Source organism: Prunus dulcis, chromosome 7 (assembly GCF_902201215.1).
Source record: "Prunus dulcis chromosome 7, ALMONDv2, whole genome shotgun sequence".
NCBI lineage: Eukaryota > Viridiplantae > Streptophyta > Magnoliopsida > Rosales > Rosaceae > Prunus > Prunus dulcis.
Window position 1 is genome coordinate 20,842,953 of NC_047656.1, and position 13,039 is coordinate 20,855,991.

General features: G+C 39.2%; 4 protein-coding genes and 1 long non-coding RNA gene across 6 annotated transcripts; 3 read left to right on the forward strand and 2 right to left on the reverse strand.

Annotated features, from left to right (window-relative positions):
- The first annotated feature begins 6 nt into the window (after positions 1-6).
- On the forward strand, positions 7-3,261 carry LOC117633433. The gene is made up of 4 exons (XM_034367040.1): positions 7-949; positions 1,799-1,869; positions 1,974-2,346; positions 2,445-3,261. The coding sequence occupies exons 1-4, from the start codon at positions 833-835 to the stop codon at positions 2,640-2,642; spliced, it is 759 nt and encodes a 252-aa protein (XP_034222931.1). The 5' UTR covers positions 7-832; the 3' UTR covers positions 2,643-3,261.
- A 287-nt stretch (positions 3,262-3,548) lies between these two features.
- LOC117634858 lies at positions 3,549-6,060 on the reverse strand. 2 transcript variants are annotated; one of them, XM_034369124.1, is made up of 3 exons: positions 5,859-6,060; positions 5,431-5,696; positions 3,549-4,575 (listed from the first exon to the last, which is right to left on the reverse strand). In XM_034369124.1, the coding sequence occupies exons 1-3, from the start codon at positions 5,950-5,952 to the stop codon at positions 3,784-3,786; spliced, it is 1,152 nt and encodes a 383-aa protein (XP_034225015.1). In that variant the 5' UTR covers positions 5,953-6,060; the 3' UTR covers positions 3,549-3,783. The 2 variants fall into 2 exon arrangements, with proteins under 2 accessions (XP_034225015.1, XP_034225014.1); XM_034369123.1 differs by having other exon boundaries at positions 5,431-6,060.
- Positions 6,061-6,587: 527 nt separating this feature from the next.
- Positions 6,588-7,149, forward strand: LOC117634859 (UPF0057 membrane protein At4g30660-like). The gene is made up of 2 exons (XM_034369125.1): positions 6,588-6,746; positions 6,862-7,149. The coding sequence occupies exons 1-2, from the start codon at positions 6,657-6,659 to the stop codon at positions 7,000-7,002; spliced, it is 231 nt and encodes a 76-aa protein (XP_034225016.1). The 5' UTR covers positions 6,588-6,656; the 3' UTR covers positions 7,003-7,149.
- Positions 7,150-9,095: 1,946 nt separating this feature from the next.
- Positions 9,096-10,856, forward strand: LOC117635920 (F-box protein SKIP1-like). The gene is made up of 2 exons (XM_034370312.1): positions 9,096-9,498; positions 10,034-10,856. The coding sequence occupies exons 1-2, from the start codon at positions 9,155-9,157 to the stop codon at positions 10,605-10,607; spliced, it is 918 nt and encodes a 305-aa protein (XP_034226203.1). The 5' UTR covers positions 9,096-9,154; the 3' UTR covers positions 10,608-10,856.
- A 181-nt stretch (positions 10,857-11,037) lies between these two features.
- LOC117635921 lies at positions 11,038-11,681 on the reverse strand. The gene is made up of 2 exons (XR_004586968.1): positions 11,504-11,681; positions 11,038-11,421 (listed from the first exon to the last, which is right to left on the reverse strand). It is a non-coding gene; the product is annotated as an uncharacterized LOC117635921 (long non-coding RNA).
- Positions 11,682-13,039: the final 1,358 nt, after the last annotated feature.

Below are 13,039 nucleotides of genomic sequence, written 5' to 3' on the forward strand. Positions count from 1 at the left end.
ATTTCACACACACCACCATCACTACTACCCAAACCAACCTAATCCATAGCCTAAAAATAAGGTACTACCAATACCTACAACTGCAACAGCACATCAGAAAACAGCAACATCTCATTTATCTTCTGCCCTTTTTTTTCATCATCAGCCCCATCTTCAATGCCTACTCTTTCTCTCTCTAAAAAACCAATCTTTCTCTCTTTATCTCTCTAAAAAACCAATCTTTCTCTCTCATCACAGAGAAAAACGCACATCCAAAGAAAGAAGGAACATTGAAGTTACACGCACACCCTTCCCCATCAAAAACAAAGAAGAGTCCACACCACACCCAACTCTCTCTCTCTCTTTCTTCAATGGCCCAGCTGGACCAAAATTTATGTAGAAGAAAAACAAAAAATAAAGAAAGAAGGGGAAAGAAAAGAAAGAGAAGATAGATGTCTTCAAATGTCCTCCAACCAAACCCACCTCACAAACTCTCTCTTAAAACATGTTGCCAGAAATACCCTTCTGCAACCCCCCAAAAAATCCCATCTTCATCACTGTCTTTCAAAAGAACATTATTTTTCACCGAGTTATGTGGGCTCTTTTGGGTTTTTGTTGTCTTGGTCAGAGTTTCACAGAGAAAACAGGAAAGCAAGAAACTTCTCCTCCCTTCCCTTCACTCTCTCTCCTTTTCTTTTCTTCCTTGTCCTTCTTGTTTCTCTCTACCCTCTTTTTATTATTTCCTGTCCAACTCTCTCTTTCTTTTTCATACCCATCTCCTTGTGTCCCTCTTTCTCTCCCTCTATAATTCTTGGTTTTTGGCTGGTGGGTTGTTATATCTCTTTGTGATCTGATGAAGAAGATGAAAGGGGTTCTTGCTATGGAGCCTTCTTCATATGCTGGTTACGAGGATCCAAGGACTAGATTCAAGCATCAGAGTCTCATGCAAGACTATGAAGAGCTGCAGAAGGTATGTATCTTCTGTGGGTTTTCATAATATGCCGAATTTCTTTTGTGGGTTTCATTAGATCTGGTGTGTTGTATTCAATTTTTTTATATTTTTTGGGTTTTGGTTATGATTTCTGGTTTACCTGGCTTTGGATTATTTATGGTTATTTGGCTGCTGAGCGATTTGAGAATGAAAGGAGAAATCAAATATTTTGGATCTTATTCATGTGTATTATTTCTTTTGGGTCTCAAACCAGTAAGAATTGCTTAGCTAAATTTCAGTTTTTTTCTTAATTGTCTCAGTAGGTTTCTGATCTCCCTTTGTTTCATTTCCTGCTGTCTATGTGACTTGCCAGAGAAAAATTGGAAAACGGAACAGGAAATGGAACTTTGTAATTATGTTTATGTTAACCTTTGTTTGTAGAATAACGAACAACCCTCCAAAACTAAGCTAATTAGCACTATTAGGCACATCTCAAAGAGTTCTTTTCACTCTTTACTTGGAGGGGGTGAGGTAGTCTTTTTAACTCGGTTGTTTTCCTACCTTTTGTTTTTTGTTTAAGATCATTTGGTGTTTTCTCTAATTATAATTTTGGTCCTCCTGTTTAAGAGTAAGTAGGCTCTCTCCTGTATGTAGTAGTTAACTTGTCTGAATTTCTATCGCTTGGTGAGTCTTTAACTATCTTGTTGTCTAGGGTTCTACAATTATTTGGTACCCTTTTCTTCTTAATTTTGTGAAACTTTTCATAGCAGATACTACTTTGCTTCATCTTCGCCTTTTCTCTCTCTTGCTGATTGTGATGCTTTTGGCTTATGACATTGAGGTAGTCAGAGCTGGATTTATGTAATTTAAGCATCATTCCTTCTGCAGGATGCAGAGGCCATGAAGAAGAAATTGCAAATGATGAAACAGAAAAAGTCTACCCTCTTGGCCGAAGTAAGGTATACCATATTGTCCATGCCGTCGTACACTTGTGAGATGGCATAGATTATAGTAAAAGAGGAAAAAAGTTGACTTGGTAGTTGTTTATCTCTTGACTTTGCAGATTTTTGAGTAGAAGATACAAATACTTAATGGGGAACCAGTCCATGAACTCTCGACAGAAGCAAGATGTGGTGAGAACACACAATTTTGAAACCCAGCGCACCAAAATTATGAAGGGAAGGAGTTACAGTAAGAAGGAATCTGCTTTGCGGATTAATCAGGAACGGATTAATCATGGAATGGAAGACACCTTGCGAAAATCTGCTCCAAAATTTGACTTAAACCAGAAGGTGAGGGCTCTTAGCGGGAAGGAAGCTACTTTGCAAAAACCAACTCCAAACTTTGACTTAAACCAGAAGGAAAGGATACAGATAGTGAAGGAATCATCGACAAAGCGAAAGAGTACTCCAGTTTTTGACTTGAACCAGATTTCGGTAATCAAATAGTAAATGTTCTAAGTAGTGTATTTTGAGTCTTGGTGCTGCTTCTTTGCTGTGAGGTTTGATGTTTCCTTCGTTTCATTTTGTTACAGAGAGAGGAGGAGGAGGAATTCCAAGCTAATTGTGAGCCATTGAGGATAGAAGAGCCGAACAAAAGTTTACTTAGAGGGGGAAATGATGAGCAGCACAGTGATATGAAGTTGCTGGTTTGCAGGACGATTGGGAATGGGTCAAATCGATCAGGGAAGAGGAAGATTACTTGGCAAGATCAGGTGGCTTTAAGGGTTTGATTTCTTTCGTAGAGAATTACCGTTGAAAATGATAGATGTTGGAGTGGGGTGGGTTGGGAAGTTCGCCTTGATGTGGCAAAGATACAATTAAACTGCTATGCTGCTTTGATTTTCATCTTTGTAAAGTAATGAGAGACTGATAGTAATACATATCGAGTGTATACTATACAGATGAAATGATGGAATTAATTGTATCTTTGCTCTGTGTTGATGAATGTTGCAAGTTTGCTGAGGATATAGATGGAATTCGCATATGTATTTCAATCATCGGGTTGTAAAGATATTCCAAATTTTGTTTCTTTTCTCCGTCCAGTTCCAAATCCCATGTAGCCGGCTGTAGATGAATTCAAAGAGAAGAGGAGAAGCTGATGGTGAAAGATTAACGCTGTTCTTTTCAGAATGCTTCATGGTTGGTTTGCCTTGTTAAATCAAGCAATGGTTGGTTGGAGAGGCGTGTTTGGCTATGGGGCTTTTAAGTTCTGTTTTACGTAATTGTCCAGAGCATATTACTCATTTAGAGGTTTGCATGATGTGGCTTGAGACAGACCTCACAGTGGTAAACTAGATTTTTTAAGTCCCAAATTTTTTTTCAAGTTTCAATAAATGACCTCTTTGACTGCGTTTGTGTTGTGTTTTGTGTCTTCTGCATGGACAGATCGAGATCTCCCTTTCTATTGATTTATGCCCATAATTTATAGCAATGGGCGGCTTCCTGTTATAGCAATGTAGGCCCAAATTCCATTTCTTCGTTGCCCCTTTGTGTGTCGTCTGTGGCGAAGAAGAGGATTTGTTTTGGTATAAACCTGATTCGTGGAGCCAAAAATATAAGAAAATGAAAAAAGGATTGTTGATTGATCAACTTGTTTCTTAATTTAATAAATTCCTCTGATTCACAAGCCTTCAATATCATCAAATTTATTTCCTGGAATCATACATCCCCATAAATCTTTTTAAGCATCAAATTAGATTGGTTTTCCAAATAATTAAATTGGTTTTGGCGGTACCTCATCAAATTATACATCACAGCCACATGAACTATAAAGAAAGAATAATCTGTGCCGCTACAACCCGAATTTGGAATAAAACACAGAAAGTTGACATACCAAACTCATCCCCAAATCATGCCCCTCTCCACACCTAGTTATTCACCATGGAATGTATCTGCAACAACAATTTTGGCAGTGTTGTTTGCTTCTTTGGTCAGATCAGCATTTTCTGCCTTCCCATTGGCATTAGTCCCTGATGATGACATGGCACTTTCTGTTGGAATCTTCTCATGAGCTTCTTTGGCCGCATCAGCATCTTCTGCCTCCTTACTAGCCTCCACTGACGATGCCAGGGAACTTGCAATTGGAACATTACTTTGTGTAACCTCCTGACGCCTCGCGATGTGCTTCTTCCCTGTCATATGAGCCAACATCACTTTTGGAGAGTAGGCACCAACTTTACACCTTTCACACCAAAACTTAAATTTCTTCTTTCTCACTGCTTCTTTTCTCCCCGGTCCCTGCACCATTTCTACCTCATCTTTGATCTTTAAATCCTCTCCACACTGGTCTTTCTGCATTGGCAGTTCCTCTTTTTTCTCTTTTGAAGTGCATGCATCCTGCATTTTCTCGTCTAAACCATCACTGGGGTCGAGCGATTCCGTTACTTCTTCGGGCTCAGAAAACTTTGCAGTTTGCTTTGACAATGGTGCACTACTGGAGCTCTTGCCCAGTTTCTGAGCTCTCAGTCTCGCTTCATTGGCCTTGTGCTTCTTACCATTAAGGTGCTGATTGAAGACTTTCTGACTTCTTGCACTAACCTGGCACATAGCGCAACTCCATATCTCCTTGTGTTTCTTCTTCAACCCAGTTGGAGGCAGCTCACTAGCACTGGCTGTTGGTGGTGTTTTCCGCTTGACTCCAGAAAGAATTGGGCCAGGTTTAGCCTGCAACAGAGTACTTATACACAGTATATAAAAAGAGTCTTGATATTAAATATCTGATTTATGGTAAAAACCTCAACAGTATTTCCAATGTGAACTGCATCACCCTCTCTGCTGCTTTCACAAATATGGAATGAACAAAAGAAAACAACTTCTTGTGTAATCTTAAATAGAAAAATTCAAATTCGCAATAAAATGCAGTTTACGAAATCCGCAAGATGTCAACTGGCAATTTTGAAATACATACATAGTTGTTGTTGCACAACTCAGCCAACATATGATAACAGGAGTTCCCAAATTTGTTGTGCAAGCACAAATACTCACTTTTGTTTTTGGCCAAAAGTAATCTTCAAGGTGTTGAGTTAATTGCAAAGGAATATAGGTTTCCCAAGTTCTGACAAAACCAAAAAAACAAGAGACATGGTACCTCACACAAGGCTTAGGCCACACTAGAACAAGGGAAGGGATTGCTGCAAATACATAATTAAGGAAGGTAGGCTTCTCCAAGGGAACCGACAAATGAAAAATCAATTTGCAAAGGATCAGCAGAGCCATTAATTGAGATTGTTGTGTACCTTGATCAATTTGATTGATGGTTGTCAACTATAACAAAAAGTCATAGTAAACTTATGGAGGAAAACACAATCAAAGTAATGAATGACTAAGATGCTCCATTGGAACTGACTTTTAAAGTGCCGATCCACAAGCAAAAGAACTACCAGACCTAGCAAACCGATATAAACCTTGTACTGTGTCTTAATATTCCCACCACCAGAAAGAAATGCAGTGTAAATAGAGATTAAAATTAAAATAAATCCAAAAAAAAGAACAAGTAGAAATGCGGCGACTGACACTGACCAGTGGGAGTAAGTTGTGGTTGTTGATGAGAGAAGCTGCGAAGCGGTCATGATCCAAAGAGTGGTGGAGGAGTCGGGGGTGGTGATCAAAAGCGAGGCCGTCGGCGGCGGCGGCTCTTCGCATAACGATGTCTCGCTCGAGCATTAGCTCTCTTCTGACCTCGACTTCGAGAAGTCGCCGTCTCTCGGCCGCCATGATCTCCTCCCTGATCTTCTCCTTCTCCAGCTGGCGCTCGATCATCGCAGCAGTTTGTGTTTGTTGTGTTGCTGTTGAGAGGTGGAGAAAAGTGAGGAGTAAATGGAATTGAATTGGATTTGTAAACAAAATAAGGACGAGAGAAAAGAAAAGAGGAGAAATTAGAACGAAGAATGTTTTCTCCTTCTTCTTGTTGTGGTTTCTGAGTCTGAGCAAGAAAGAAAACAGTGAACCTCGCAATGCGTGTGGATGTTGGGAGAAGTAGCCGAGGGTGGAAGGCAGCGGCGGAGGCGACCTTTTGTCGAGAGATCGGAAGTTGAATTCCATGGAAGGGAAGAGGAGGAGGAGGAGGCTGTCAGTAGCCTAAAAAAGATTGAACTTTTTGGGCAAAAGCAAAAGCAAAAGCAAAAGCTGTGTGTTTGGTTTCCAGGAGAGTTTTTGGCTTGTCATTTATAGTAAGCGTACTGGATGAACCGGTTGTTCGATTAATGAATGGCCTCATTTCAACGACATGAAAATGGAAACGGTCTGTCCATCAATAGATAGATACATACGTTGTTGTTGTGTTTTAGACAGTCACTCATACCCCTTTCATTTGTGTATGTGTATATGACTACTGACTACTGACTGCTGACTACTGTTACATTCGTCCAGTCCAATTCAGTGACGCTATTTGTTTATTTCACGGCAGCCTTTTCTTGGCCAAACGCATCTTTGAGTCTTTCCTATGATTAAGTGTTGCATTCTTTCACCCAAAAAAAAAGTGTTGCATTCTACAGTGAGGAGGTCTAGCTCTTAATCGTTGCATCAAAACTATAATTTTGATGGGCTTTGGCCCTGAAAATATATAATGTGGCCCAGTAGAATAAAATTGAGGCCCAACAGGCAAAGGCAGAACCCAGAGCCCAGAGGCCAGGCAACTCAACTCAAGACTCAAAGACTCAAAGACTCTCTCTGTTTGTGGTGTTGTGTAGTTTGATTTGGTTTGGTTTTTAGCAAACAAGAAGAAGAAGAAGATACAAGGAAGGAAGATGCCGAGTCGCTGTGAGATCTTCTGTGAAATTCTGATCGCCGTGTTGATCCCTCCCTTGGGGGTTTGTCTAAGACACGGTTGCTGCACTGTAAGCCTCATCATCTTCATCTTGTCCTTCTTGCACATCATAAATTAAAGATAATAAAAGTGTCAGAGAGGCTGATTTTATTTGATATGAAATGGTGAATTCGGTTTGCTTGCAGATTGAGTTTTGCATATGTTTGCTGTTGACTTTGCTGGGTTACATTCCGGGAATCATCTACGCTCTCTATGCCATCGTGTTCGTGAATCGCGACGAGTACTTTGATGAATACCGCCGTCCCCTCTATGCCTCCCCCGCTTAACTTGTTTCCGTTATTCAGTTATTTTCCCTCCCTCTTACCTTAATTTTATTATTATTATTATTATTATGTCTTTGTCTTATGAATTCAACACACACAACATGTTTCCGCATTATTATGTTTTTATCAAAAGGGATCTTTGATTTGATATTTTGTAGCCTTCTTTGTTTATAGAGGATTAATAATAAAATGAAAACAGAAATCTGAATGAATGAATGAATGAATGAATGATTTGTTTGTGAGTAGAGTAGTAGTCACACAGAAATCTGAATTTGTTGGATACACACATAAACACACACAACATGATTCATTCATTGATTATCTCTCAACTTTCTATGTAGGTAGATGTATGTTTGCTAGACTGATAATCCTAGCATTTTGTTTTGTGGGTGTTGAAAGGAATGAATTAATCTCGACATCTTCCTTCAACAGAAATTTATTGAGTTATCCAATTCAATCCAAATCTTAGGCACTAGACACACACCAAATGTGACCCTCCTAGAGTAGAGTAGAGTAGAGTAGAGTAGAGTAAAGATTACAACTTACGAGTGCATGATGACTGCAAATCACAGGCTCGAAATCGAAAGCTGCCTTGTTCAAGTCTTTATGTATGGTAATGGTATGGGTAAACTTACACATTAGATTATACTCAGTTGCTTGGTTGTTGCTGCTGCTGCTGCTAACGGGAAGAGCAAGCCGATCCCAATTTGGAGAGCAAGTAAGTAATTGTGTTTAGGGTTGAAGATGATATATAGCCCATCCCAGAGATATGCATAATGTCTGTCCATCACAAGGGAGGAGGATTGTGAATTTAGATAGAAAACAAACATGAAGCCCTTGTGTCGGTTTCTATTTGTAAATCACTTGTATTGTAGCTCTAGGAGGAGGAGGAGGAGGAGGGAGGAGAGGCTCCAACAGATAGATATGATATATTGACCTACTCCTTGAATTTAATTCCAGACAACATCTACCAGTCTACCAGTCTACCAGTCTACCAGATTATCTGATTGATTGATTGATGAGACTAATTTCATGACTAGACTTGTGATGATGATGAGGCATTTTTTTTCATTTTCTTGCCTTTTTGACACAACCAAATGAGAGCATCTCTCTCTCTCTCTCTCTCTCTCTCTCTCTCTCTCTCTCTCTCTCTCTCTCTCTGTGTGTGTGTTCCTCTTGTTGTTCCAGGGTAGAGTTCATAAAGCAGCAGCCTTTTGTTGAGAGATGAATTGCAATCTGCATGCATCAAGTTCAAGTTGTTACTAGTGCTCCTCTTCCTCTTCCTCTTCCTCTTGTCTTGGCAGCTGCAAATATGAATATACATGCATCCGGTTAAATTAAGCACGCTTTACTTAAAAGGGAAAGGAAATCAAATTATTTCTTTATACACCAAAGTTTATACAAACCTTTTTTTAATTATTATTTTCTAATCGAATGGAACAATTTTGTATATAAGGTAAATTACTCAAATAATCCTCAAACTTATACATAATTTACATTTTGGTCTCCCAACTAAATTTTTCGTTCAAATGGTCCATCAACTCTATATTATTCGCTCCAGTGGTCTTACCGTCTAATTTGTTGTTAGATTTAACCCAATTGTAGAGTAAATAATGACTAATTTGCCCTCATATTTAACAGAAATATTGATAGAATGTAACTGTAGGACCAATGAAACGAATAATATAGAATTGATGAACAATTTAAACTAATAATTTAATTAAAAAACCAAAATATAAATCGAATATAAATTTAAAGATTATTTGAGTAATTTACCCTTATATATAATTTCAATCTCTCTCTGCAAACTATTATCCTTACATTATTACATGAATGGAATCATCATGTGCTCATGAACAAAAAATTCATCTAAAAAGACCAAAAAACCAAGCGGATCATGATTCATGATGAGGAGCCGCCCTTGATCCTGGGATAGGATAGGAATAGAAATAGGCAGAAGACTAGTAGTGAGCCACAAGAGCGACACGTGGTAAATTTTGGAACTATCTTCGGCGTAAAATGACATCTACACCCATACCCATAGTCCATATTTATATAACTTGCCCGTCCATATGACATTCTCTCTCTCTCTCTCTCTCTCTCTCTCTCTCTCTCATTCTTTTCCCCCAACCCAACCAACCGGCAAAGGTAACTAATGGACACAACCAACAAGGAAGAAACAGTGCCCGAGTCCGGATCGGACTGGGCCGAGTTGACCCAGGAGTGCCTGATCAACATACTGGGTCGGGTCAGCCTGGAGCAGCGCTGGCGTGGGGCGATGCTGGTCTGCAAGTCATGGCTGCAGGCGTGCAAGGAGCCTTGCCTCAACTCCGCCTTCGACCTCCAGCCTCACTTCGAGTCCTCTCGCTGGTGGACCCCGGAGTTCGAGAGAAGGGTTGATTCCATTCTCCAATCTGTCGTTGATTGGAGCGCTGGCTCGCTTCGACACATTCGTACCACCCACTGCTCTAATCACTCTCTCTCTTTCGTCGCTCAAAGGTACCCGTACAACCTATATAAATATGTATATCATCATTTCTATAACCAGACGAAATTTATTTATCTATTTTGAATTAGACAAAGCTGGTTATTGTTGTTCAATTTTGGGTTTTGATTGTCTGTGGCCTGGAATTAGTTGGGTTGGGTGCTAAATTTTTTTTCTTCTTCTTTCTTGGTTATGTGTTTTCGGCCTAAAGTTCTGCTCTTGATTGGTGTATGGTGAGCTTAAGGTTAGATGTGGAGTTTTTCGTCAGGAAGGTTTGGATTATGAATTATGATGAGACTAGCCTAAATTGATTAACAATGTTTTCAGCATCTACGGTTGGTTTCAAATTTCTTTGTTTTAGAGTTAAGACTTAGAGCCTGACTGGACGGTGAAAGTGTGTTTTTGCCAAATTTGCATTTTGAAGCTTCAGTTCTTACTTTTTATTTGTTAATTTGATTCATGAAGTTTGGCGTGTTGCCATCTTAAACTTTCCATAGGTTGTTACTGGTTGGTTGTAATTTAAATTGCCAAATCGATATGTGCTTTTAGGTGCCCGAACCTCGAGGTTCTTTCAATCAAGTGCTGCCCGAATGTAACTGATTCATCCATGGCTGACATAGCTTTTCGGTGCCCCATGATCCTGGAACTTGACATCAGCTATTGCCATGAAATATCTCATGAGTCTCTGGTGTTGATTGGAAGGAATTGCCCAAATCTCAAAATCTTGAAAAGGAATTTAATGAATTGGTTAGATCCTTCCGAGCACGCTGGGGTAGTTCCTGAGGAGTACTTAAAAACTTGCCCTCAGGATGGAAATTCAGAAGCTGCTGCAATTGGCAAATCTATGCCCAATTTGGAGCACCTTGAACTTCGGTTCTCCAAGGTATCGGCTAAAGGGTTTGCTTTGATATCTGTAGGATGTCCAAATCTTGAGTACTTGGATTTGTTTGGGTGTGTAAACTTGACCAGTCGCGATATTGAGAATGCAACATCTAATCTGAAGAATTTGAAGGAGATTAAAAAGCCAAATTTTTACATCCCCAGGTCAGTGTTCCATACAGAGAGGTATGGCCATTGGAGGCTGTATGACGAGAGATTCCAGACAGATGTTTTCAGAATCTAAACTGCTAAGGTTGGAAATAAAATACGTATGACCAAGTCTATGGTGATCTGATCAATTGTGGGAAAACATATTGTATGCTGGTGTGTGAAGCTCTTTAAAAAGGTTCTGTATCTATTTGACTTCTACTTATCTAAAATCTTCCCATGTATTAATAATTCAGATTTTATGGAATTTATGTATAAACAACCATCGAGTAATACGAATGCTTCCACTTTGTAGTTTGTATCATACTTTTAATTTTGCAGACAAGGTGAAGAAATGTTAACCATGTTTCTGCCTTCTTTTTTAACATAGCCTTGTCACTTGCTTTTTTGTTTCTGTTTTTTCCGTAGTATTGATATGCACTTTGGTGAAGAAAGAAATTTCTTCCCTTCTTTCTTTGCTTTGCTTTGCATGAACAACAGGGGAAGAAGGGAAGAAATTTCTGAAATAATTCTTCAATAAGTGATGTTCTAGGATGTAGATAGAAGCAGGTTAGGGCAATGGATTTTAAAAGAGGCCTTTAACATGAATGAGTTTTATCACAAAACTTCCACATTGAGTCCTAAATCATGTTTGCGAAATCACCCAAGCAATTAAAATTACTACAAAGAAAATATAAGCATGGCCAGTGCCGAGAGGAATAAAGCGAGGGTGGGTTTAACCGGTACACAGCTTGCTGCATTATGGTTGGTACGGGGGCGCTTAAGGTCAGAGGCACCACCATAGATTGCCCTTGCTTTCTGGGAAGTCCTTAGATGATGAACTTGATGCATTCTCCCATATGGTCTTTCAAGGCTTTTTCTACTTGATCTTGTCGTCATTTCATGTATATCTGCAGAGCTTATAACAAATACTAATTAGGGAAAAGAAGGACGGGATCAATTGAGCTATGAAGACATAATTTTTATGCTTACCCTTAACCTTAAGTTGATCATGCTGCTTGAGGGGTCCAGAATCTCCAGTTGTAGGTGTGAAAGCGCTTTCACATGTAGACCGAGCCAGGAGGCACAGAATGGAAAAGGAGCATATGAGTAATTCTCTCCTCCTCATGTCCTCTCAATTGGGTTCTAATTTGTAACAAAGTTCCACAGTTAGGAGCTGAGGAAGAGGGACACTTAAATAGACTTGTTACTCTCTGTGTTTAGAATTAAGCACTAAGCAAAAACAGAAAGGAAAAGGAAAAGAAAATTAAAAAAGTTGAATGGGGTTTTCGTGGCCGGTGGATAAAAACAGATTCTAATTCATCAATAGTAAAATAAAACTGGCATATGCGTGATGCATGTGTTGTTTTGCACTCTCCAGAGATTAAGTATTGATTCACAATGCAGGTATAAAGCCATACAAGCTCTCCTTTCTTAAAGGAATAAAACAGACCCTTTCTTTCTGAAAGCAAGATGAAGAAATCACTTTGAAAAATGTAAGCGAATGTGATGCCTTGTTTGTTGGAGAGGCCTCAACTCAAAGAAAAGAGGAATGGCTTTTCTCAAGTCTGTAAAGTCAAATCGATTCGATGGGTGGAAGGAAAGTATGTATACATAAACCAAGGAAGCTAGCTACCTCTGCAATTCCTCCGACTAAGTCTAAATATACAGTAAATAAATACTACCCAGAACTAATAATTAGTAATTAGGAGGGCGTCGGTGGTGGTCCATGTGTTAAACTAATTGTTGTTGTTTGAAAAGAGATTGTCATGTTGTCCTCAAGGGTTTTAACAATCAGACTCAGTCTCAGTCTCAGTCTCAGAGGTCATAACTATTTGAACGACATACTTGATACATGGATGGTGGATTAAGCTCCGACTCCATATATGTATGTACCATTCGTATTATTCTAAGAAAAAGAGACGTGACAATGACCTTTTCTTTCACAAAGGGATAAAAATATGCAAGTTGGGGCTGGAAATTTGATTCTCATCTTCATTCTCATCTTCATGTCCAAAAGGTGGGATTAATCCCTACTTAGGGTTCGGCTTACACCTGGCCATAGAGTACTTCCAACGGATTTCGAACCCCTGCTATTGAGGCACCAGATACCTTGCTAGCTAGAGGTGGCAGTTTGCCAACCGCACAACACCTTGTGGTTATTCCGGATGACTCCTTTGTTTACTTACATTGGCGGAAGAAACAACAACATGGGGCACACAACAAATTTGATTCTTGATTCTTGATATTAAAGAGATTTCATTTCAGAGAGGGGCGGTGGGATTGGAGAAGGGTGAAAGGGAATCAAGTTTTTCATGCCAAAAATACCCCTTACAATTTTTTTTTTCATATGAAAATTTGTAGTAATCTTTTTTTTAAAAAAAAAAAAACATATTTTGTTTAAGGGCATTTTCTTAATCAAATTGTTTTTCATTTCGGTTCATGATGGATAGTAAACATTTTAATGAGAATGAACTCTATTTTCATTCCGATTCATGACAGTTGGTAAATAACTTAAGTGGAATGCAT